Source organism: Protopterus annectens, chromosome 8.part0 (genome assembly GCF_019279795.1).
Source record: "Protopterus annectens isolate FY-2018-M chromosome 8.part0, PAN1.0, whole genome shotgun sequence".
Classification (NCBI taxonomy): Eukaryota; Metazoa; Chordata; order Ceratodontiformes; family Protopteridae; genus Protopterus; species Protopterus annectens.
This window is the reverse complement of record NC_056741.1, coordinates 1,946,313,434-1,946,340,267: the sequence shown is the minus strand read 5'-3', so window position 1 is coordinate 1,946,340,267 and position 26,834 is coordinate 1,946,313,434. Positions and strand designations below refer to the sequence as shown.

General features: G+C 34.8%; 1 protein-coding gene across 2 annotated transcripts in view; it reads right to left on the bottom strand.

Annotated features, from left to right (window-relative positions):
• Nucleotides 1-26,834, bottom strand: part of TSNAXIP1 (translin associated factor X interacting protein 1) — a 1,644,878-nt gene that overhangs the window by 866,875 nt on the left and 751,169 nt on the right. For both annotated transcript variants that reach the window (XM_044081465.1, XM_044081466.1), the window contains one exon: nt 17,344-17,437. In XM_044081465.1, coding sequence (XP_043937400.1) covers nt 17,344-17,437 — 94 coding nt within the window. The remainder of the gene's footprint in view (nt 1-17,343; nt 17,438-26,834) is intronic.

The window sequence follows — 26,834 nt, the reverse complement described above, 5'->3', positions numbered from 1 at the left end:
GTAGTGGGAGTAGGCAGATTAGAGGTGTTGGGAGATATATGGCTAGCAAGAGTATGGATAGTGTCAGGGAAGAAAGAATTAAAGGCATTGGCTGTTTGTGTTGGATTCTCAGGGTTAGAGCCTAGTGGGTTGGGGGTGATAGTTTGGCCAGGGTATAGAAGTTTGTTAACGCTAGTCCAAAATTTTTTTGGTTCCTTGAGGGAGGATTGTTGTAATTGGAGGTAATAGTTTTTTGTCTAGTAAGATGGCTTTTTTTGTATTATTTCAGTGTTGTCTAAAGGTTTGGTGATCTCTAGGATTCTTAGTAGTACGCCATTTTGCCCATGATTTGTTTCTGCGAAGGATTAGTTGCCTAGTATTATTAGAGAGCCAAGGGGCTGGTTTAGCTTTATTTCTAGTAGAGCGTGTTGGGGCGTGATGGTCCAGGATCTTTAAGAATGTGGAATTAAAGTATTCAACTGCTTTATTTATAGGGAGAGATTTTAATGGTGTCCAATTACATTGTATAAGTTCTGTTTGGAACAGCTCGGGGTTAAAAATGCTTTTTGGTATGTACTGTTCTGAAAGTGTTAGGGAAAGTTAGGTTGGTTTTATGTCTGATAATGTATATTAGCGAATGGTCACTTAGGTCATCTGGAAGAGTTCCTGTTGTGTAAGTTTGATGAGGACTGTTAGTGAGTATCCAATCCAAGGTACTATCTTTATTGTTAAGTCTATTAGTTCTGGTAGGGGAGTTTATAGTTTGTGAGAAGCCATAAAGGTTAATATGGGTGGGTGGGTTTGTACTGTTACATGAATTTCAGTCTATATTAAAGTCCCCTAGGACTATGGTTTCTTGTGGGAGATTAGAAGAAAGCCAATTGAGAATATATTCGAGTAAGCTAATGTTATTTCCTGGGGGAAGATATGTGCAAGTGATATATATAGCTTTATGTGTGTTAAGCTGGAATGTTGAGATAATTATTTCGGCATTATTATCTAATGGTTGGTTAAGATTTACAGTGCTAACTTGTAGTTCTGCTTTGTAGAGAATTGCTACCCCTCCACCTTTTTTTGGTTGTGCAGTCTAGTCGAATTATGTTGTAACCTGAAGGGGTGATTTCATTGTCTTTTATAGTAGGTTTTAGCCATGTTTCTGATAAACATGGGATGTCAAATAGGTGGACATCTAGGAGGGCATGAGCTTGAGCGATTTTATTGCAAATACTGCGTATATTAAGATGAGCAATAGAGAGTGAATTGGACAGTTTGGTAGGAGGTAGGGTACTAGTTTTATATTGGTTACAGTTTGCAGTGGTAAGGGTAGAGTTTGGGCCAGGGTTAGGATAAATGTCCCCGTCTATTAAGGAGTGGAGGATTGTAAAGTGGTTAGGCTGGAGAGGCTTACAGTAGTAGTCAAATGATTTTTTAGTTTTTAGGTTGCTATATTTAATGTGTACTAGTCTGTGATATTTAGCTAGTAGGTAGCTGGGTTTGCAAATGAAATTTAGAATGTTTGGAGAGACAGCTAGTGTTGGTGTTGAAGTGTGTTTGGAAGGGTAGAGAAGGGTAGAGTAAAGACGTATTTCGTAGGAGGTTAAGAGATAGGTAGTGGTTAGAGCAAGTAAGAGTGAGACCAATATTAATAGTTGTAATTGGAATGGCATAATTGATTTAGACATAATATTGGATAGTGAGGTGGGAATTAAAGTTGAGCTAGGTTTTATAGGTAGGTTAGGAGGAGTGTCAGTAGCTGATGTGTATTAACAAGGGGGATGAAAGGTAAGGTATCAGTGGGTGTGTTGTGAGAATTGGGGCTGGGTGTGGTAATGATGAAATTTGTGTGATTGGAGTTAGTGTAATGGGGGTGTGTCTTTAGTGGAATAAATCTAGGACCACTGGGGCTGGTGGGAATTGGGGGCAGGGTAGGGGAGCGGAGTGAGCCTGAAGGGAGCAGGTAGAGACAAGAGAGTGGACTATCAAGGATGACAATCTGCGAAGTGGGAGAATTCTGCAGGTAAGTCTGAAAGTGAGAGAAAGTAAAGGTAAGTTATGAGGCTAGTAAGAATAAAGTTAGGCTGTCAGAGGAGTAGAATGTAAGTAAAGATGCCTTAGGACAAGGGTGAGAAGGTGACGAGTAAGTCCATGAAAAGTAAAAACTGAAAAACAGGGTTAGGGAGGTTTGGTAAAGAATAGTTGTGGGAATACAGAAAGCTTAGGTAAGGCGCCACCGAGTGGCCAGTACTGTATTGCAAAGAATTGTTCGCCTACAGGGGGTAACAGGCTACGGGAGAGGGGGAGATGGGGTAGTTATTAGAAGAGAGTGAGCAAGCTGGATATAAGTTTAGTTAAAGAGATAAATGATAAATGTGGGGGGTTGTTGGCTGCTGGCTAACCTGAGTGGGACGCTTGCCTAACCTAGGAGAGTTTTTAAACATTAATATTAGTACAATGTTCTAGTAGCTGTTTCAGCACATACTTTCACTGTCTTTTAACAAAGGATGGCCTCTCAGGGAGCTGGTAGGTAAATTCCTAGATTGGGCTATTTTTCAGAGGCGTCCAGCAGGGTGAATTCTGGTGTTATAGTACAGGGATGTACTGGATCACAGGCTGGTAAATGTAGGAAGAGAGAAAAAGGTAGTGAGGCAGACAATACTAGAATTAGAGAGCAAGTAAAGAGTTATCACAGACACATTTACATGTAATTACCTCAATAAACATCAAAATACTCTATTTGTATATAAACGCCTAAGATTACAATATAAATCAGGTACAACTATGACTCTAAAAACTCTACAAAATGCAGAGAGATAGCTAGGAAAGAAAGAGCTGCATATGCTTTTTACTTTAAAAATGAATTCACTGGCATTAGCTTTTAAATCAATAGTACATCAACAAAAACATTTCAGGTGCAGGACTCTGATCAACTCTGCCCCAATAAAAATGAATTAAGTATTAGCAAAATGAACTCTGCCCAGCAAGAATGAATTAACAGTACAAGGGAGTGGAGGTGCTTACAGCGGCCCCACGTGCGCAACACTTACTATGTTTAAGCATGTATGGAACATTCAAGCTATATTAAAGCGATTATTAGGATTCTGTACAAAAGTCCCTGTGTGTGTTTGTAGAGCGTTATGTAGACTGTGCCATGGTATCGTACAATGACTTTACAGGGAGAATTAGAGCTAAAATCCTTTAATTAAGGAACAAAAATTATATGATTTGAATAAGAAAAAAAGAACATTTATTGTACAAAGATACTTCCTGAAAGGAAAAAAGAAGAAATTGCACCATATTTAAGTAAGAAGAACCAAACCCAGGTACCAAGTACAAATCCCCAATCCCAAATAAAATCAGTACATGGCAAGCGGCTTCCACGCATACAAGACACTTTAATTACATTGACAAACTTGGTAAAACACTTTAAAAAATATAAAAAACAAACGGTTATTTTAAGCTTATTATCTTAGTAGCTAGCAGTTCTGAAGATGTCGAATTAACAGACGAAAGTGCTCAACCATTTGTTTTTTATATTTTTAAAGTGTTTTACCAAGTTTGTCAATGGAATTTAAGTGTCTTGTATGCGCATCAGCTTCTTGCCATGTACTGATTTTATTTTCCATATTTAAGTAAAATAATTAAAAAAGAATAATAGTGTAATGAGGGAAATGAAAGATTCTTCAAGTAAAATGCATAATACACAAGAAGAGATTATGAATGAAGTAAAAGAACATATTAAGACATTGTTTAAAGAGCAGAGAACAAAGACAAGGAAAGACTGGAAGGTATATACATTTTCCAACATGAAGAATAAGGATTTAGAAAAGATGCAAGAATTGAGGAACTAGAACAGGCAATAAAAGTTATGAATTTAGGTTCTACAACAGAACCTGGTGGAATAGAATTTAAGATGTATAAAATATGACTATAGGCCAAAAGAAATTGTTTATAAAGGTATTAAATGAATAGTTATAAAAAGGTTTCAGGTATAAAGAGCTATGCAGAGGTATCATTAGGTTTATATAGAAACAGGTGAGAAAGAAGAAATACAGAATTGGAGACCAATTGTGTTAAATAATACAGATTATAAGATGTTTATGAAAATATTACAAAAAAGGATAAAATAAAAAGTAGGTAATGTAAATGAACATGTGTTTGGCATAAAAGGAAAAAAGTTCAAGATTTATTGTTAATAATAAAGGAAATTGTAGATGATACAGTAGTTAGAAATGTTCCGGCAAACGTAATGGTAGGAGATTTAAGCAAAGCATTTGATTCGATTCACCACGCAGTATTATGGGATATGTTTGATATGTATAATGTAAGTAAGAGCCTTAAAAATATGCACATTACCATATAAGTATAACATAGTGAAGATTATAATAAATGAAAGGCTGAGTGAAGATATAATGATAGAAAAGGGTATTAGACAAGGCTTTTCATTGAGCGGTATGTTATTTCTATTAGTAATGAATGCAATACCTATGTACATGAATAAGGAGATGGATATTATGAGCTATATTTCAAATGAAGGAATAAAAATGCCCATTTTCTTAAATTATGCAGATAATATTCATATTATTATTACAACAAAGAATGAAACAAGTATGGATACCATGATAAAACAAATGCAAGAAATTATTCAGGTTATTGGTTTTATATTAAATAAAGACAAAAGTCAAGATTTAGGTTTTAAGGGAAGGATTAGTGGAATAAATTTCAATAAGGATACAATTAAGATCTTTGAGATACACTTTGGGAAACAAGAAATTGCAAATTCCATGTGGAAAGAAAAAATAGAAGAAATAAAACATACGTCTATTTTTTGGAAGTCTTTTAGGCTTTCCTTTAAAAAAAGTCTAGTTAATAAATTATGTGCTGTTAGCAAAGATTGTGTATCTAGCTGGCATTCATAATCCTCCGTTAAACTTAGAAAAAGATGTATATAATGGTATCAAGGTTTAACCCTATGAAAAGAGGGGTACTGTATGTGAAAAGTGAAAAAGGAGGTTTAGGGTTAATAAACCCTATAATGTATATGTCCTCATTAAACTTATATACAGTAATGAAGGTTTATTATTAACACAAATATTAAGTTTAAAATATAAACAGAATGTTTGATTTTTCCTAGTTCAAGAAAAAAGGGGTTTGTTGTAATAAAGAAATGCAAAATTATCAAGACAAGGGTATACTGTGGAAAATAAATGTGAATGAAACTGATAAGAGAAAAGAATGGTATGAATGGATTATGGAAAATATTATAGGATATATTCTTGGAAAGAATTAAACATTGAGAAAAGGAATGACATTGCAAGAATGAAAAGATGTAAAAGACATATAGAAAGTCAAGATTTTTTATGGAGACTGCCTATACAAACATTACGAGTAACGGCAAATATGCCATATAAAAGTATAAAAGATGGAGTATGTTTAAATTTTGGGAAATTTGAAACTTGTGAACATGTTTTTCTGGAATGCAAGAGATCAAAAATGTTATGGAGAAAGATTATAGGAAATAAATATGTGAATGGATTTAAAGATGTGAATGATTTAGACATGGATATAATCAAATGTGGGTATTATAGAAACAAAAGTAAGAAAGAGGTTCAAAGTCTTCATAAAAAAAATTTGTTATGCTATGGTTGATCTTGAATCAGAGGGTTACGGAAATTCTGTTTAAAGAAAAATGGGACTTGGCAATGGTGTTGAAGAAAATAAGGTACTGGTTGTGTAAATTGGAGTGGGAGTTTGAAATTAAAAAGTATATGATTTATTTCATGAAGCAAAATGTAAAAAGAGGAAAAGAGGATGTGATTTGAAATATATATATATATATATATATATATATATATATATATATATATATATATATGTATATTAAATTATTGAAAAATAATGTTTATATTGTCAATAATTAAGAATGTAAAGAATTATTGACTGCTTAAATAATTATGGATTATGTAAATAAAGAATCCCTACTCATAGTAATGGAGCCAATGAGTGAGAATGCATGTCCCATTCCTAGTGCAGGAGCAACTGGGAGGATGGTACATGATGTGAAGATGATGGAGGAAGGCATGGAGGCAAACATCACTGCTGTAGAGAGTACCAGTAAGACTGTGGAGGATTCTGAAGTAATTTTACTGCAATACTTGTTTGCTGAAACCAAAAAAGAGAAGCTGACAAGCCAGTCTATGTTATTACAACCCTCCAGTTAGGAGGGATGTGGGATGATATAGTGAAAGAAATGTTGCTGAGTGAGCCAGAAAATGAAATAAATGTTTCCTGTGATCACACTATGGATAAAGTGCAAATAGATGAAGCAGTGTCTATCCTGAAAATGATTGTGAAAGGGAAAGAATATCCTATGCAGAAAAAGCGAAATAAGGCATCAGGGGAGCAACAGAAAAAAAAAGTAATCAGAAGACAATGTGAGGAGGAAGTATGTAGTGAGGATTCAAAACAAAGAAGAAAAAGAACTAGATAGGTATGAAATTTGGGACAACTTAATGATTCCTTTGGGTGCTAAAGCCCAGGAGGTAACAACTGTGTTATTCTTATAAACAAAGAGACATTTTGTGACATTATATTTGAGACTGTTTTTGCAATGGAAAATTTCCTTGGGAAATATGAAAAAAAAGAATTGTAATATTTGGAACTTATATGTAATAAAAGCATTTACCAGGGAAGCAAAAAAGAAGATTAATGTACAATTTTGAACAGAAGTAGAAAGCGAGACTAAAGGACATTTGAAATGTTTATGCAAAGAAGTACTGGACAGTGCAAAGGTTTATGATAAAAGGGGTTTATGGACTGGTGGAATGGAATGTAATATCATGCTAAAGATAAAAAAGGGCAAAAATCATACATATTCCAAGTATGATAAATGTTGAAGGAAATACGTGTATTTTAAAATACTAGGGACAACCTAAAACATGTTTTATTTTGTGGAAAAGAAGGACACTTGATAAATTACTGTGATAAAAGGAAATGTTTTATCTGTGGGGAACTGGGTCATGATGCAAGAAAATATGAATTGAAATGTTATAAAGGTAATGAAATTTAGCATTTAAGGATGAATTGTAAGATTGAAAATAATAATAAGAGTGATTGAAAAAAAGAAGAAAAACACTAAAAGTGGTGAAATAGAAGATAAATTAGATAAAGAAGACAAAGCAGGAAGAAAAAAGAAGTAATGGAGGAAGGTTATGAAATAACTAAAGAGCAAGACATCAATTTGGAAGCAAAAGGAGAAAAATATTGGTAAAGGGTAAAGATAGGAAAAGAAAATTTATAGGGATAAGTTAAAAGAAAAAGAAAGGAAATGGATGAAAAATAAAATAAGATTACAATTTCTGGAAAGTTAAGGAAAAGGGAAGAGGGCTTTCTGTGAATGTGACTTGTGTTAAGAATATAGTAAGATGTACAGGGGGTTTAGAATGGTGTAATAAGTGTGATATAGATGTAATTGTTTTAGAAGATTCAAGATTCTTAACAAGCGAAGAGAGATTACAACCCAAAAAAATATGGGGAGGGGTGGGTAAGATCATTTGGAACTTGGAAAATGACCAGTGTTCTAGAATAGGAATATTCTGTAAAAAATATTAGCTTCATCTTTAATAAGAATGGAAAGATTATTGTGGATTTAAAATGGAAAGAAAAAATACATGGAATTATAGCCTTATATGCTTATGCTACTTGCAATGAAGGAAAAAGTTTATTTCACCGAATTTTAGATTATGTAGTGATAAATATGAATATTATAGTGACATGAAATTTTATTTGTAATTTAAGAGTGAATTGTAAAAAAAGGAAACAATGTAAGAAAAATGTTAGAAGTTGTGAGATGTGGTAAATTAATACTCTGGCATAAACATTCATGAACTTACAGAAGGGGTGTTTACAGAATCAAAATAGATTAAATCATAACACCAGAAGGATTAAATGTAGGGAAAGGAGAAGCAATTGAAACAGGTTTTTCAGATCATCTTGCAATATGGATAGAGATAAATTAAAATAAGGAGGACTACACAAAACTGGCAAAGTAATAAAAAGGATAAATGAGAAAATGTGGGATGAAGAAGGAAAGAGATTAATAATGCAGCTATGGAGGGATCATATTACTATGAGAATATTTTATAAAAATTGATCTGAATGGTGGGTGTTATTTACAACTGCAGTATGATGTAAGAAAAATAAATAAAGAAACATATAAGACAATGTATAAAGATGCATTGGAGTACTTAGAAAACAATTATAGAAAGTATTTCAATAAAGAAAAATAATTATATAGAAAAAAATCCAGAGAAAATTAAAGCGTTATTATTTAAACAAAGATATTTTATACAAGGGAAAACAAACATACCTGCATATTTTAGTAAAATAGTAAAATAACATAGCAGTGTGATGAGAGGAATTAAAAAAGAAAAAATATAAAGAACACAGCAACAAATTATGAATATAGTACCAGAATATGTACAATACATGTTTAAAGAAAAAAAAAAAGATTCAATTGTAGATAATATGGGAAGTAAGAAAGTTTTCAGAACAAGAAAACAAATAATTTGAAAAACAGATTATCTCTCTACATGAGCTAGATAATGTATTAGGGCAAACGAATATAGAATCATATATGAAATGTATAAAAATTTAATGGAATGACAAAAAGAAAATTTCTTAAAGATTTTGAATGAATGCTTAAATAAAGGTTTCATTTACAAAGAATTATGTAGTGGAATACTTAAATTTATTCAGAAGAAAGAAGAAAAAATGTAATGAAAAACTGGAGACTGATAGTATTGGACAATAATGATTATAAGATTTTTATGAAAATAATACAGAACAGATTTGAAACAAAGTTGCTAAGTGTTATAGAAGACAGTATATACAGCATAAAAGGGAAGGAATGATGAGAATTGTTAATAATAGTAAGAGATTCTGGATGATATTATAAACAGAAGAGAAGAAGCTAAACATATGATGGGGATATTAATAAGGTATTTGATGCAACAGAACATGACACTTTATGGGAAATAATGAAACAATGTAAGTGAGAAAATGAAGACATTTTGTATGTCTGCCTATAGAAATAATAATGTAAAATTTTTAGTAAATGGTTGGCTAAGTAAAGAGGTACATATGAGGAGAGGTGTACAATTGGAATGTCCAATGAGTTGTATACTCTTTGCTTTAACTATAAATGTGATTGTAGGGGAGGTAAATTATAAAATGCAGGAAGCAGGGTACAGAATACCTAAGGGATTAAGAATTCTGGTTTTGTTAACTTATGCAGATGATATTATAGTAATTGCAATAAAAAAACGCAGATTAAAAAAAGTAATATTTTACTTAAATGAATGTTTAGAAGCAATAGGGATGACATTAAACAAAGAAAAAAGTAAAGGATTAGGCAAAGTGGTTAATATGGGGGAATATATTTTTACAATGAATTAAATCTCTATCTTAGGTAACAAATCTGGAAGCAAGAATGTAAGTAGAATTCAATGGGAAAGAATAATAGGACAGTTAAAATAAATTTATTTTTTTCTAGAAAACATATAGATTATCATTTAGGAAAAAGGTTCATTTGATAAATTCAGTTTTAATGGGAAAATATATTTAGCAAGTGTATTTACTTTGCCAGTGGTCGTGGTGGTGGTGCTGCGTTAGCGCTGTCGCCTCACAGTAAGATGCTGCCCGGTTCAACTCTCAGCTAGAGCGTCTTCTGCGTGGAGACATGCGTGAATGGGCGTAACTTCATTTTGAAGGTTGTGCATTAGGGCTGGCAACTCAGCATGTAAAAATCAACTGCCAATCATTAGCGGACCGGAGTTCCGCTGTGGCAACCCCTAACTGGGAAAAGCCGAAAGACACAACAACAACAACATTTACTTTGCCAATGGTATTTGAAAAGTTTGAAAATTAATTATTGCAAACAATTTCTTCATTTATTTGGTGTTCTAGACAGAATCCAGTAAAATTAAGAATTCTGTATGTAAATAAAGAAGAAAGAGGTTCAGGGTTAATTAACCCAGTGGTATATGTTGCTTCACTAAAGTTATATAAAGTGTTGATAAATGAAAAAGATGAAGAACTAGTGGAAAATGTTTAAATGTAAGTATGACAAATTTTGGGATATGGTAAAAATGAGTAAAAGAGAAAAAGAAGGTATAAATGAAAACATTAAATGTTATCAGGAAAAATATTAATAGGGAAAATAAAACTTAATGAAACTGAAAAAGAGAAAAATATGGTATAATGATATAATGATACCATATTATTTTGTCAAACCATGGGAAAAGCTAGTAGATGGTAAAATTAAAGCTATAAGATAAGAAATAAATGGTGTAATAAAAAGTAGAATGCCAAGATTTTTTGTGGACACTGGTAATATATGAATTATCAGTGAAAGGAAACATGTCATATAAAAAGAAAAATATAATATGCCTATATTGTGGGGGAAGAGAAAACTACTAAACATGTGTATTTAAAATGTAAAAGAGTTAGTGAAATTGTGGGAAAAGTTATGTAATGAAAATTTCTTAGAGACAGGATTAAATCTAGATATTATAAGAACAGAAGTAAATAATATGTGAAAAGAATAGATAATTGTTTTATGTAACTTGGATTAAATGGAATGAAATGATAAATGAAATTATGTTCAATGGAAAATGGATTTTGGCAGTGATTTTGAGTAAAATCAGATGGTGGTTATGAAAAAGGAGTGGGGGTGCAATAAGGATAAAACGTGACATGATAATGCATGGATGTATAATAAGAAAAAATGTGAAAAAGGAGAATTTTAATTTTGTAAATATGTAAACATTTTGTAAATAATATCTTCTTTGTATGAATAAAGGACCCCTACTCATTTTGATAGGTGTTGTGGGATCTTTTACATCCACCTCAGCTACCAACAATTCAAGCAGATGGGATCTCAGTTTAACATGTTATCTGAAGGACAACATACTCAAGAGTGTAGCAACCCCCGACTCCCCCATGCTGCAATGCAGCAGCAGCAATGGTGTTGGAAAAGAACCCATAGCTTTCTACACCAAGGGCAAGTGTTTTACCTGTTTTGACATTGACACTGCTGCAGATGTACAGCTCACATTTCCTGCTTTGTTGTAAAAATGTTTACAGCTGTACAAGGACAGAGTGGTTTTCACTTTATTTTTTTATAGATGTCTACCACTTTTGACTTGCAGTTCAGATCCTGTGGTTACAGAAATCATGGAAGTCATAGAAAATACAAGGTGATTGGGCAATGTAGCCATTTATGCCTTGCCATTACTTGCCCTTAGACCTTATCTTTCTTTCTCAAAGACAATTGGCCTGCCATGCCAGGCATGACTTTGTGAATACCCATCCAGTTGTGTAACTCCTTTTTAAAGGAAGACAGTGTGTCATATTGCTTGATCTGAAATGTAAATTTGTTGCAGATGATGAATCTGACTCTCCACCTTGATTTGCAGTCATTGCATAATAAATCTGTCTCACTACAGTGATTTATTTATTTGCTGAAGCAGATTCAGATCTCTGGTCCTAGTATTCACTGGATGGTGATTTGTAGAGATATAAGAGGTCTTGAACAGTCAAATCCCTTATTCTTGTTAAATAAGCTTACTGTACAATGACTTCAATTTGCAGGCATTTCATATCTGGGAAACATGATGGTTTCTTCTTGGACAAAATGTGTTTGACTCCCAACTTGGATGCATTGTCCTTAGCCTACTGACACCACATCTCTTCAAATGGCACTAAACATTATGCATAAGTGGTGCAGCAGAAATTATGCCAGGCAGGTATTTTCCCCAGCATATGACTCTTGAAAGATTAATTATAGATTTTTGTATCCTGTTCTGTAACCTACTCTCACACCATCTGGTGTAACTGGTGAACATATAAGGATTCATTACAAAAAGGGTCAAAATGTTTTAAGGCTTGTCTTATACTTAAAGACTACAGCAATTCTCTCTCTTCTCTGTACCTTATTGCCATGACATACAGAGAATTATAGGACCCTTTACTATTTGAAATCCTTTGTTCAGAATACCCCCAAGTGACTTCAACACAAGGGAATGCGGAGTCTCAAATAAAAATTAATTTCAACTGTACTGTGATATGTGACAATGTCATATCTCAAAGACTCATGACTATGGAAAAAAACTCCTCCCAGCTAAACTCAGACCATTAATCCATGCCTTTAAAATGGAACTGAAATACTATGCGGGCACCAATAAGTTCCAATGGGAATTTAAGGGCATCAAGTTCCTTCATGGTCAAATGGATTCGGAGGTTAAAGTCTTTCTTCTTCTTAGCTACTTCCTATGCCAATCAATTACATTTTATTGCAGATTTTACATTATAATAATAATGCTCAAGAGCAAGGGCCTCAGGCAAGATTTGTGCCAGACAGCTTCTGATGGATACCAAAAATCACAATGTAGAATCGTAAACCCTCTAGATTCTTTAGGTTATCTGAAGGTCTGTCTGGTAATAATTGAGAAACACAGATAATTGCCTAGTTCCCAAAGTTTACTAATACGGTGTATTACTAAGTGCAAAGTACATAACAACTGCTCTGGAAGTTTTTTTGCACTTTATCAAATTATGGTTAATCTGGGCAGTGTTTCTTACCTCTGCAATACTCGTAATATAGATGTTGCTGTACTGTATATATTCAGATAGGTGCTCTCTCTAGAATTCTTTCTAAAGCAATACATGTTATATGTTGGTGATTTTTTTATTTCTTATTTCTAGGGACAGGCTCCTTGCCTGCATGACCAGTTCTAATGAACTGATTGGTCAGAGTTCACTATCTGCATAGGCATGATGTGCCTGGCTCCCACCAGAACATGAGTAAAGCTTGCTTTGCTCCCCTCTCACCCCCAATTCCCCAGCTGCCCCCTGGATTTCTACACTTACACTACCCTATTTCCACCCATTTTAACATACGTTATTTTCTCTCCTTGAAGATATATTAATGCTGAATACAAAACACATAAAATAAGTAACAACTAATGTCCTCATAGGATTTCTACTCTGTACATTATGCTTTCCACCGCTGGGTAACCCTAACATTTTATTACATAATATCAACCTAAAACAACTATTCATATAATACATATTCTCCCAGTAGGCTACTGATTAAAAGCACTCATCATTGGTTAACCATAGTTAAACCACAGTTTATTTTCAAACATAATTCAGTAGTATATTCTCAGAGCAAAATATAGTCACTCTCCTATACCCATACACAGCATCCTTCCTGTTGACAATTCTTTACCCTCCAATTTCCCTTCCTTCAGTACACATTTTATCTAACTTTCCTGCATAGGTAATCATACTTCGTTAATCTAAATTTACATAACAGAACTCCACAACAAAACACTAAAATGCCATAGAGCTTTCTAATCACCATTCTTCTGGTCTGCATATCCAAAATAACCTACCATCTCCACTCTTCAACCAATCTACTAAATGATCCCTACTCATACCAACATCATCTCATACCCATACACCATTTCAGTGCCATTACTGGATTGCTGTATGATTGCAAAGTCCTACATCTCAAGAAATTCTCCCAAATCCCCATAGCACCTAATTCTTTCACCTTACCAAAAATGACACCTCTTACTTCATCAGCAAACACCCAGCTATAGCAGAGCAAATACTGCCCAACACTATCACCTCTCACAGATCCTGGACCCACCCAAGCTAACATACCTTCACATCACCTTCCATTCATACCTCCTCTTGAAGTATCACACACAGCCAAACTTGGTCTTAATCTTTTAATATAAATGTTCACAGTCTCTCAGATCTACACCCATAATTGCATGCCTGGAAGGCCACCTACACTCCTGACATCATTACCGTGACTGAAGCATGGCTTAAACCAGAAATCACAGATGAAGCTATTCTTTCAGAATACAGCATCATCAGAGTAGACTGCATAGGAAAAAAGGGTGGCTGAGTTGCTATTATTTACTCCATCTACTGAACATGTGTCCTTTCACCGTGATATACCACCCTTCAATAATACCAAACTTTTAGTTTCCCTGCTAAAAATTAACACTAGAAAATCTATATGCATAATTACAATACACTTTCCCCTAAAAACAGCTTATCCTTAATTTAAGACATCCATTCATTGGTGGCTTCACAAAATCACCTCTGAAGCTCTTATCCTAGGAGACTTTAGTAGAGACTGGATATCCTTAAATAAACAAACATTTTCAAGTTCCATAAATCTCTTCAATTTCACACAGCTGGTCAACCGTCCTACTAGATTTAACAAAAATTCCAACAATCATATAACCTTATACTGGATCTTAGCCAACAACCTAGACAGAAAACCTGCTGTCAGTTCACTTGCAGGTTCTTTAAGTGATCACCAGCTCACGTATGCCATATCTGAATGGAGCAAAAATATCAAATAAATGAGCCAAAATTATGTTTGCAGTCAAAAAAGTTCAATCATATCTCTTTCAAGCATTGTAATTGGTCTTATCTTCAGTAAATCCCTTTAGACAAAGTGTGTTAGCAGTCAATAATCTCTTCCTCTCCATTCTCAACACTTGCACTTTCCTAAGAAGAGAAAGAGTAAGATCAAATCTTGCACTGTGGTTAGCACATGAAACACAGAACATTATGAGATAAAGAAATAGAGCCGGGAAGATACGGCATACCCAAAGAACTCAGTCCATATAATAAAGCTGCAGGTAATTGTGTAATTTGTCAAAAAATGTATCCAGTGTGACAAGAAAAACCCTTCTGCACACTTCAAGATTCCCATATATCCATTTCAAAATAATTCTGATCATCTATAAACAAACTAAAAAAAATAAAACAGGTAAAATCACTCGGCCACATGCTCTACCTAACATGACAGATCCTGACAAAGTGCATAATTTCATCTTCCACTTTATTAACTCTGTTACATCTCTGCCACCTACTCTACCTCAAATCCTTCCTTCTTCTTTTTAACCATTTCCAAGCAAAACTGTATAAAAGTTATTCAATAAATTAAAACCTAATGCTCTAGCTGCAGGTAGTCTCACTGCTGAATTCCTAAAAATGCTGCTGAACCTCTAGCTTATTCAGTATCAATTCTAACAAGCCTCAGTCTCAAAACTATGAAAATAAACTTACATCCTTCCACTTGCTCAAAGGGGGAAAATGTGTGGAACTATCCAACTTCTGCCCAATTGCTAACTTTTCATCCCTTTCAAAAATCCTGGAAAAATGTACACACACACAACTTCTTCATCTCCTCTTAAACAATAACAGCTTCTTTCCCACACAGTATGGCTTCCAACCCAATCACAGCACAACTAAAGCTTTGTTACCCTATCTCAGTACAGTCACCCAAGGAAGAAATGAAGATAAATTTGTCCCATTCACTTTCTTAGACCTCTCCAAGGCTTTTGACATGGTGTCTCATCCCAAGCTTCTTCAAATACTGTCTGAACTTTGCTTTTATTTTATTATTTATAATTTATTTATATATTTATTGCTTTTGCTGAGGTAGTCTGACTGGGATGTTCAGTGGAGGCTCAGGGAGAAAATCTCCAGCTACAAAGCAGGCTGATTTTGTACAATAGAGAAAAATGTAAAGCTTAAAGTTACAATATGGACATACATGGTATAGCTGCCTTTCAATGTTTGTATTTTTCTAAACACACACTTTGTCTTGGTTTGCAAACTACTCATCTGACAGAACACAATGTGTAAAATGGCACCAAGTCTTCTCCCACTATATGCCAATAACCATCATAATCTCCTAGTGATGCATTCTTGGTTCTGTACTATTCAGTCTTTTTATTAACAACTTTTCTCTCCCTCAAGATGCTCTCAATTAGTTCAGTACACTGATGATTTAACTATCATCTGCACAGCCATGTCTGTTCAATCCCAACAAAACCAAATTAATGCTTTTCACTCCCAAATCATGAATAGAAAGTCAACTTCAAAATTCTTTCTTCTAGTAATACTCAGCGTGTACTCAACTTGAAATAATCTCCCAAACCAAGCTTCTGTAAAATATTATTGATGTTGAACTCATATTTGACACCCATAAACAATAAAAATATTGGCAAAAGTTGGATCCTCTTTACAAAGCCTCTAATTACATGACTGAACATTCAAAGCCAGAGCAACAAGCTATCTCCTACCTATTCTAGTCTGTGCCTCTCCTATTCTCATAAACATTCACTCAGCTTAATTAAATAAAGTGGGGCAATATTACTACAAATAGCTAAATTTACCACAAAAATGAGCAGTACATCCCACCATTGACTGGTTTTAAAAAAGCTAGACTGAATGGAGCCCCTTAATTTTCTCTGTTACTCTCAACAAAAGATTACACATACTATCCTCTACTACCCAGACAAATGCCCAGCCACTGAATCTCTTATGCAGTGGTACACTCCATCTAGATCACTATACTTCAAAGATGTCTTCCTTGCCACAACCATTAGATCACAAAACACTTTTTGTGATTCCTTACTTTCAACCTACATATCTAAAATCTACAATAATCTCCCTGTATCTCTTTGACAAATATCAGTAAACAAATATTTAAAATTAATTTCAAATCCCACCTCCTAACTTTGTGGCTTTCATGTGCAGATGTCCCCCTGCCTAATTTTCCTTTCTTCATCAGAAAGTACCATACCCTACTACTCTCCCGTACACTATCCCACTAACTTAGCCATATGTTCCTTACTTTTCCTCAACTCTTACCTTATGTCCTCACTTTTTTTTGCCTTTCTCTCCTTGTCTGACTTTTCCCACTATTAAGAGTAAATTCTACAACATTGTTACATATACAGTCAATTGCAAATTTTTATACTAGTTTTGGAACTTTTCTGTACATTCTGCTCATTGTTATGTTTTTCCCCTATTCTTTATGGAAGTTTTCTCCCCAGGCCTTCTCTGAAAAGGAGTCTTGCATGACCAACTTGCACTTTCCTGGTAAACAAAAGTAAGTAAATAAATAAATAAAGTTTCTGTCCAGTTCATTTACTCTTAAAACTGAAATGATAGAGAGTTTCATGTCAGTGCAGGGGTGACGTTTTGTAGAAATACTGTAAATGGCAATGTTGGTTCATTTTCCTTTATAGACAAACTCAATATTTTTTTATTTTTATTCGATATGCATTGTATTACTGATTTATATACTAAATATGATATTTTCTAACATCTATGACCATATACAAAAGTCGTGACTCAAAAAAACTCATCTTAATAGCCAAAATTGACATTGCTGTGTGGAAATATATAACTCTAAATAACAGTATTGAATCACAAAAGCAAGGCAGGTTAATTCATAGTGTAATGCAAATACAAATGACCTACCCAAGGTTATCTCATATTCATTCTTTATAGCAGATAGCAATGGTTTGTATGTTTTGAAATCCTCAATGAAGTATTCAAAGACCTCCCTGTATGCCTGCATGAAAAAAGAGAATATATAGATATATATACATACATATATATATGTACAGAATTCTTATATTTTCAATATCCTATGAGTAAAAGCTATTTATACACATTTCTTTGCAGGAAATCATTGACATAAATGTAATGACTTGATAAGAGTTGTCTGTGCTAATAAGAAGTGTTTCAGCCTACAAGGCTTTGGTCCTTTATCAAGCCCTGTGTAAGTTGTGCAGCATGATTCAAAATGCTGATACTGCTAAGTGATTGAATTATTAGTCTGTTAGACATATCAATATGAAGCATAAGTGAAACGACACTCTAATAGGATTCTACCTGCACACTGGCAAATATCTTCCAAGTATGCATTTAAAAAATCATTAAAAGACAGTCTTCACACCATCAGGGGAATGCATGAAAATTATGTTTGTATGCGTACCTTCTAATTAGAACTTTTACACCTAACTCCTGTTACCTGATAATAATGTAGAAAGCAATGACTTGCATTTTTATTTGTTAGATTTTTTGTTTATCTTTCTTTCTGATGTTCAGTATATTCAATACTTGTTCCTCTTGCATTTCTGTAGTTGTCCCATCTGTAATTGTACTGTGTGTAGTAATAATTTTAACTCAGCTGTTTTTCTCTCTCTCTCTCTCTATATATATATATATATATATATATATATATATATATATAAAATCTGCGTACTATTCTTTTAATACTACTGCTAATGATTCATATTAGTATTACTACAGCAGCACAGTGGCACATGGGTTAGTGCTATCTTACAGTTCCCTTCTTGACTGCATAGGATGAATGTATTTTCTCTGACTTCAGGGGTTTTCACCGGGTACTCCAGTGTCCTCCCATATAACAAAGATATGCCATAGGTGAACTAGTGATCCCCCAAACTACTTATAGGTGTGCATGCTATGCATGATAAAGTGAGAGTGTATAGAGGTACATTAGTGCATTCTGTGATGGGCTTATGCTCTGTGCAGGCCCATTTTTTCTGCTTTGCACCCACTGAGTAGCCTTTGTCTCCCCATGATTCTGAAATGGATTAAGTGGTTAATCTGAGAATGAACTATTAGTATTTTTATTCTCTTTATTGTGCATTGATTCATGTAAGTTTATTAACTAATCAATAACTGTTCTTGATGTACATTATATTTAGGTCTGTTTAACAATTGTTTCTAGAGCTTTCCCCCCATGGCTTCAATGAAAATTGTACTGCTCAGCTGGATACTCCTAGTCATCCATTTTAAATAAATAAATCCACATTAAACTTGTATGTACTTTAACTGTACATTATTGCAAAACCAATCTTATAGCATATTTTTTTCTCAGCTGTACTTGCTAGTGGGCCTTTACTATCTCACTCCTATAGGTACATGGCTAAGGTTCTGGATACTATTAAAATATAATGGGGAGAATGCAAGGAGATGAAAGAAGACAGCACATTTGGGTTCTAGATATCCTGTATCTGTAACTCCTACACTTGCTCTCAAGCCTAGCTCTTAGATGGTTGGGGGACTGATATGGAAATACTAATAAAGAAAAGAAGAAACTAATTGAAAACTTCACTGACAAGAAGGCTCATCATTTTTAATGTGTTAACTGGAGAGGTAACCTATTGACATTGACCCATTTTCATTCATGGCTCAAGCTAAAGGAAACAAATACTAGAAAAGTCAACAGTGACTGAGCAGTATCTAACAATGTGACATAAATTTTAGAATAAAAAAAAGAAACTATATGCTAGAAAATGACTAATGCATACCTGTAGTAATACAAAACACTTGCATACTTATACAGCTATACAATAATGTATATGTTATTCTTAAAATATTAAACAGCAAATAAAAGTAACAGATTGAAGAGCCTGTGCAGCTTCATTGCAAAGATGACATATGTCTCCTTCAGATACTTGACTACCTGGCTGCATTTATAGTTGCCCTCAGCTATGAAACAAGTTTTATGCCAGGAAAAATAAGACAAACTTAGCTTCATATCAAGCAGCAGAGTCCGAATAAACATATTCAGCATTAAAGTGCTGTTGGAAGAAGGACAAATGCTGCTAAGATAAAAGGGCAGTCATATATGTAGGAAATCATTTTACTTAAAAAGTGTTTGAAGAAATTATAGGTAAAGTTATATCAGTCGATTCATAAAATAAAGTGCTACTAAACATTAGTCTATAAATAGGCAAGCAGTGTCAATGGAGGAGCAGACTGCATACTCACTTTAGATGATTAAGGTTCTTCCCCCACACCCAGCAACGGATTCATACTCTTGTACTAAAGGAGTAGGGCAGCATGAAGAGGGAACTGCAATCCTAAGCCAAAATACTTCAGAGGGGACATTAAATACTGATCTCATCTGCCTGATATGTTAATAGTTCAAGCATTAAAGATCTTATGGCACTTGTAAAAACAAAGGAAGAGAAGGAGTCAAAACCATTGTATATTTCAGTGGAGAAATTTGGAAGAAAAGGAAAAGTAAACTGGGTTGTTCTTCCACTTCAACTAAGATAAGTTTGTTTGATGTTTTTATTAAGCTAAGTTTGTTGAGTTTTGAAATGATTGCTTATTAACAGCATGGTTTACATGGTTTATACATTAGATGTATTGGTTTACAACTGCTTACAGCTGCTGGTTTTCCATTCATATTCAGGTGTCATACAGGCTAATTGACAGAACAGTAATTTAGATATGGAAACTTTGCACATTTAATTCATGACTTAAGAGTTAGTATACGCAACTGGAATATATAGTTTAAGTTATATTATTTTGGGCCTGAGATGTTCAAATCAAATTTCTAAATGTTTTGCCCTCCCCCCCCCCCCCCCGCAGTAGGTCTGGCACACATTAGAAATGCATAGCAAATCCCTTTGCAATTTTGAAACACTGTACACAACGGAGCAAGACCCTGTATGCAGCCTTATCCTATTGTGTAGCCACAGTACTCTGTGCATAAAGCACATCCACAAATTAACACCCACAGGATGATCTGTAATGAAGCTGACCAGACTCCCCCCCCTTCTCTCATCAGTGTACAAGTAAAATTCAAAAACTGGAAAAAACACTGTTGTATGGTGGTAAAAAACAAACACTAATCATATTGACTGCTGTAATGTAAGTGTTCTAACCACACCAATGATGCAGTCATGCCCCAGCCAATAGGAGATGTCCGTTCAGTAGATCCCTCACATTTATGAAAATGGAAAAAAGCAGTATGCATGCGTGCTTAAATAACCTTAGATTTTTATGAATTACTTTAAGCAATACATTTGTATTATGGGAAATGTCTTGCTTTCTGCTAATGGTCAGTAGCGACACATTACATAGTGGACATAATACTACAGAAACATACAGTGCTATCATGTCCACTATTTATTGTGCAGCAGAAAAGAGCATACAGCTGCTATTTTCTTTCATCTAAATCACAGTCTTATTGCACTGGTGCATTTCTGATTATAGGTAACACACAGTCAAGGATGATCGCTGTGCCCATTTATACAGTTTGGGATATGGAGGCCACCACAGTCCTAGAAGATCTAAGTGTCTGAATGTTCTGTGATTTATTTTGTGCCTTACATTACTTGTTAGCTGCATTTTTTACCCAGAAAAATAATGTATGTTTCCCAGCATTATTGGGTATGTGCACAGATAAAAATCTTGACACTTTTAGATAAACACACACACACACACACACACACACACACACACACACACACACACACACACAGCATAAGCCATAGCAATACTAGTTTTTTTTTTATTTATTTCAGCAAACAGCAATACATTGTGCAACACTGGTGCTGCCACACCAGATCAGTGACTGCTCTTCAGCAGTTATCAAACAACAGCAGGAGTAAATCAGTTCTATTTACCTCATTGAGGAATAATGCATACCTGTCACTGTCTCTAATTTCAACAGTCCTGACTCGATTTTACATCATAATTTTGCTCTGTACTTCATAAAAAAATGATTTGCTTCTAAATTATTCAGGATTACAGACAGTCAGTAAATTCAGACATCAGAGTTTCATACTTCTTATTGTACAAAAAATGCATGTTGATGCAAAAGATGTTATTCTGTTAAATTTTTAATTGAAATAGAGTAACATTTAAAACATGTTCCTGATTTTGAGCTTTTATTCTGCTATTATTTTTGGCATTGTGCAGAATTCTTTAGCACAGAAGTTGAGAGTTATAACATCTGGTGTTCTGATGGTATTTATAAAACTCCCTGAAAGAGAAAACCATCACTGAAGATTGGAAGCATTAGCTTTTCATAAATTCCAAGTTTGCACTGAGATCAGTCATGCTGCTGATTTCTTTAATGCTTACCGTGCTTATAAGTTCATTATCAGCTTTATCCTAACAGGGTCATATCACAGCCCTGTTCAGATTAAAGACTGGAATCAGGAAATTAGTACATTTTTTCTCATTTTCCCCAACCAGTAGCAGCTTTGGTGGGGCACCCACACAGTCAAGAATAATAAAGGGCAACCCCTTGCAGCCACTGGTATTGTGGGTACCAAAAGCTGACTATGTTGTTAGTTTTAGTGAAGAGAATGCCCACCAGCAAGGTTTAACTAAGCCAGGGGCACTATGTCAGTGGTAAAATATTTAATGGAATTATGAACCCTGTTACTTGATAAAACACTGTCACTATAACCAGAGATAGCTTTAAATTTTAAAGGAGATACTAATAAAGAGTTATTATTACCCACCTGGTTTATTAAGTATACAAGACTGTTGTACTAGCTTTTATTGGTTTGACAGTCATTACACAATATCAAGATAAGATAAAAATGCTGCGGTTGGGGGCACTCCAGGAACAAGGGGCCCCAGTGACCTCAGGGTTCGCCGGTGCCCAAGCCCAGCTGTGCTGACAACTGTTGATAACTTTACAAAGTAAAACATATACATTTGTCTTCAGATGGACTCTTCTCCTTTTGGAATTCTGTTTGGGCATACATTTAATTACAGACAGTATTACTAATAATATTTGTGGCATATCAGTGAATGAAGGAGAGTTTGGTATGCTCTTTCAAACTACTTTGTCTTGTCTATTTCTAGGCAACTGTTTGCAATTCTGTACACTTTAAGAAGTAAGTCAAAGTTAACATATTACATCCAGTCTGAACAGTAATTTTATTTTTTCCATTTTTGTCTGCTGTGAGATACAGTCTATCAGGTTGCAAGGCAAAGACAGAAAATATAAAGAAGATAGTCATCAGACACCCTTCATAAGGGATGCTAGCTAGCAACAACCTGCTTACCAGGCCACAGAACACTAAAGGCAGATGGAAGAAGTACTTCCAGAAGCTTCTGAATAAAAAAAAGAAAAAAGAAAATACAGACGCTGTACTGCCCCAGACAAAGACTACAATGAAAGAGGTGGAAGAGCCCACCCTAGAAGAAGTAAGAACAGCAGTACAGAAAATGAAGTCGTGAAAAGCAGCATGCTCAGATGAAGTCACAGCAGATAAAATCAAGAGGTTGGGTGAGTTAGGGGGGGAATGGCTCCAGAAAGTACTCTCAGTAGTAAGGAGAAAAAGGCATATCCCATGTGACTAGTGAATATGCATGCTAGTGCCACTGAATAAGAAAAAAGGAGACATTCACAACTTTGAGCAGTATAGAGGTATCAGATACCTGTTGCACTGTATGAAAGTGCTGAATAGGGTGAGTGATGAATGAATATACAGAGTAGTAGAACGTATGATGGGAAATGAGCAGTTCAGATTTAGATCAGGATGCTGTAATGCCAACCTGATGTTTGAAGTGAGACAGATAGTTAAGAAGAAGCTAGAAATCATAAAAAAGTCCAGCTGGGTATTCCTAGACTTGTATCATGCATACGACAAAGTCCCGGGAAAGCTGATTTAGGCAGTACTGGCATGATTCCAAGTGCCAGAAACATTGATAGAATTAGTGCAGCATATGTAGAATGTCAAATGACACAAGTATGAACAGTGTTCGACTCACAGTGGGGTTCCCAGTGTGAATCATTGTGCATCAGGGTTCAGCTCTGAGCCCACAGTTGTTCGTACTGGTGATGAACTACATTAACAAACAGGCCAGAGGGGACAGCTTGATAAAGTTGAAAAGACAAAGCAGCCTTACAAGCAGGCACTAAACAATAACTTCAGCAAATGATGGGGGAATGGAATGCAAAACTGAAGGCACACAGTATGAAATTGAGCACACATAAGACAGTTGTCATGGCAGCAAATGAGGGAATCAGAAGAAGGTGAAAAGTGAGATAGAATGGAAAACAGAGGAACAGGTTATCAGCTTCAAGTATCTGGAAGGGGTTTTGGAGAACAGAAGTCTGAATGAAGAGGAAAAAGTTAGAATCAGGGTGCTACAACCAATGGGCAAAGAGTGTCATGAGTAGTATGTATAAGAAGAATGCCAAAGAAACTGACATGTAAGGTGTACAAAACAGTGGTGCAACCAGTACTACTGTATAGTACAAGAGCCTGGGCAGTTAAGGCAGACAGGATGAGGAAGCTAGAAGTGATAGAGAGGAAGTGCCTGAGATGGATACCCAATGTGGAACAAATGAACAAATGAGAGCATCAGAGTAGAAACCAAAGTAGCCCCAGTTACAGAAGAGATCAAAGAGAACAGATGATGGTGGTTTGGGTACATGTACACAAAAGCAGAAGATGAGCTAGTGAAGAACATTTGGGAGAGACAGGAAGAAGACAAGAGGAAATGAGGGCATTTAGAAAACAGAAGCATAGATTGCATAAGAGAAGACTTGTGACAGTCAGGCATGACTGTCAAAGAAGGTAAGAGAGTGGCACTGAATTGAGAGATAGTCAGTTGATAATGATGATGGTGATGATGGTATAAAGTGTGATAATAGAGAGTATTTTCTTCTCTACTGTAAATTGATTCAGTATGTGGGAGTCCATGTTGCTTCTGGGTTGGCTATCCAAATGACTGCACATTTTTGTATGTATAATGGCACCAGGTTCATAGCCATGACTGAGAACTCAAGACTGTGGACTACGGATCTGAAGTTCATCAACCTTGATGGTTTTATTGAATGCTTTCATTTAACTTCAGTTTTAAATTGCTATACTTGTGCATATATTCTGAGCTCTGCAGATTCTTTGTGAATGTTTGATCTGTTCCTTGTGGTGTTCTGTCTGTTAACTTGACATTTTACTGGAACTCTAATCATTGTTCATAAGCTTGCTTATTTGATTTAATTTGAAATTACTTAACTCTATACATTTTAATTCTTGACTTTGCTGCTATAATTCTTATTTGAAGGGTTATGCAGAGTATAGTTTTAAAATAGGTATTATTCTTAAGGGTATGCACTTCATCCGTTATGCCTTATTTTGACAGTTGCAGTAAAGTTCTTCAACTGTTAACATCTAAAAGTATATTACATGTTTAAAAATACAACAGAAATCCTCAGTGCCAGAAATGCTCTTTGGCTTGTTGGATATGCCACAAAATACTAAACATCAACTTTTCCACTACGATATATGACTTAAGTATTACAGTCAGTAGTACTCCAACTAGTTGCCATCCCATTTTTTCATCTCTGAATTCTGAAAACAACAGCTTACTATTAAAATATATTTCCTGTCAAGTTTTTAAAAAACTGCTGAACCACCATCCTTTCTCACTTTTTGTGCTAGCAAGAGCTGTATATAAATCCACTGCAAGCAATACTGTGTCTCAAACTGCAAAGTAACTTGTCAAAAATTGAAGCTTTGGATAATATAAGAACTGTATCTCACTGCAACTGGACCTGCGGAAAAGCAAGAGTACAATATGTCATACTCCTACATGTAACAAGAAAGGAAGCCATAAATACATTCAATGTCAAAGAGAAAGAAAGAGACAACATAGCAGACATAAGACAGAAATGTGAAATATATTATGAGCAAAAGGGGCAAAGGTAAAGTCTAACATTTGTCATTTATTTTTTTACAAAGACTCAATGTGCACAGGAAACAGTTAATGCATATTTGACTAAGTGAAACAAAAGAGCAAACAAAATAAATTTAATGAGTTGCAAAATTCATTAATCACTGCTAGAATTGTTCATGGCATTAAAATGACCAAGAAAGAGGCAAGCTATTGAAAAAAATTAGAACTGATGTTAAACAAAGCTCTTGATTTATGCACAACAATGAAAATGTGAGAATGAAGCATAAAGGGAAAGCACATTATTGTAGCAGAAATGATGGCACAAAAAAGCTAAAATATACCTATTATGTTGCTTAAAAGGATTAGCACAGTTAGAATTAAAGCCTTATAAACTAGGGTGTCATTTACACACCTGAAAAAAAATTGTATAGCATTTCATCAAGCATACACGTTCATATGTGCATACTAGGCTAACATCCACTGGGGTCTTTTTAAGTGTAGACTATTTGTTGGCAAAATACATTTTACAAAAGTATATAAGAAATGATGAGTACATTACAAAGGCTCTATACAAACAGAGCTGAACCTCAAGAAAAATGAAGATATGTTTACAGGCAGGATTAAAATGCTGAAACAAAGTTCAGTGCATTATTAACAGAGTATTAAGAGAGATTGTTAATCAGAAAATCTAATTCTTATTGCTAATAGCAAAAGTGGTTGGCTTCCAGCTAGATAATGGGCAAACTGTACTACTTTGTCAGAACTTATATTTCAAGCCTTAAACTTACAAGGCACTATTTAAAAATCGGGGCACTATTCATAATCATGGTAAGTAATTGCATAGGGCTGCTATGCTGTAAAACCTGAATATCATGCCCTACATAATTCACAGATGTCCTTCAGACCCCTCAATACACAATAGATTGCAGATATATGCAACTGCATATCTGTAGGAGACTAGGTATGCAGTTGGTAGCAGATGGTGAGCCACAATATATTCCATGATTTGACATATATATATATATGAAAGACTACATTGTGGAATAGGGAAAGAAGACCACAATAATGCAATAACAAACAGCATAGCAGCCTGACTACCAAGGGATAGTGATAGGTTGCTCTGCCTAACACAGCTTTGCAATAGCATTGCCATTCACAAAGAATGACACTTCCAGTAGGAAGGGGAAAACACCATGGGATGTAACAGCACATCCCAACTGCACTGCAGTTCACTGTCACATCCATACTTGGTCCACCCCCCAACACAGTGACATAACTAAGTTCACCAACAGGATAATAGTTGTGCTCCATTCTATCACTGTCATATTGCACAATGACAATTTAGCTGTGAATCTGTTGTGAATTAGCTCCTGCCATGACTTTGGAGGTCCACATATATGCTGTGCCACTTTGGCAGCAGTAAGTATGTTAAGAACTGTCCAAGGTACAAGGCATCTGTTAGGAAATGGACAAGGAGCAGGGCTTCTGGGGAG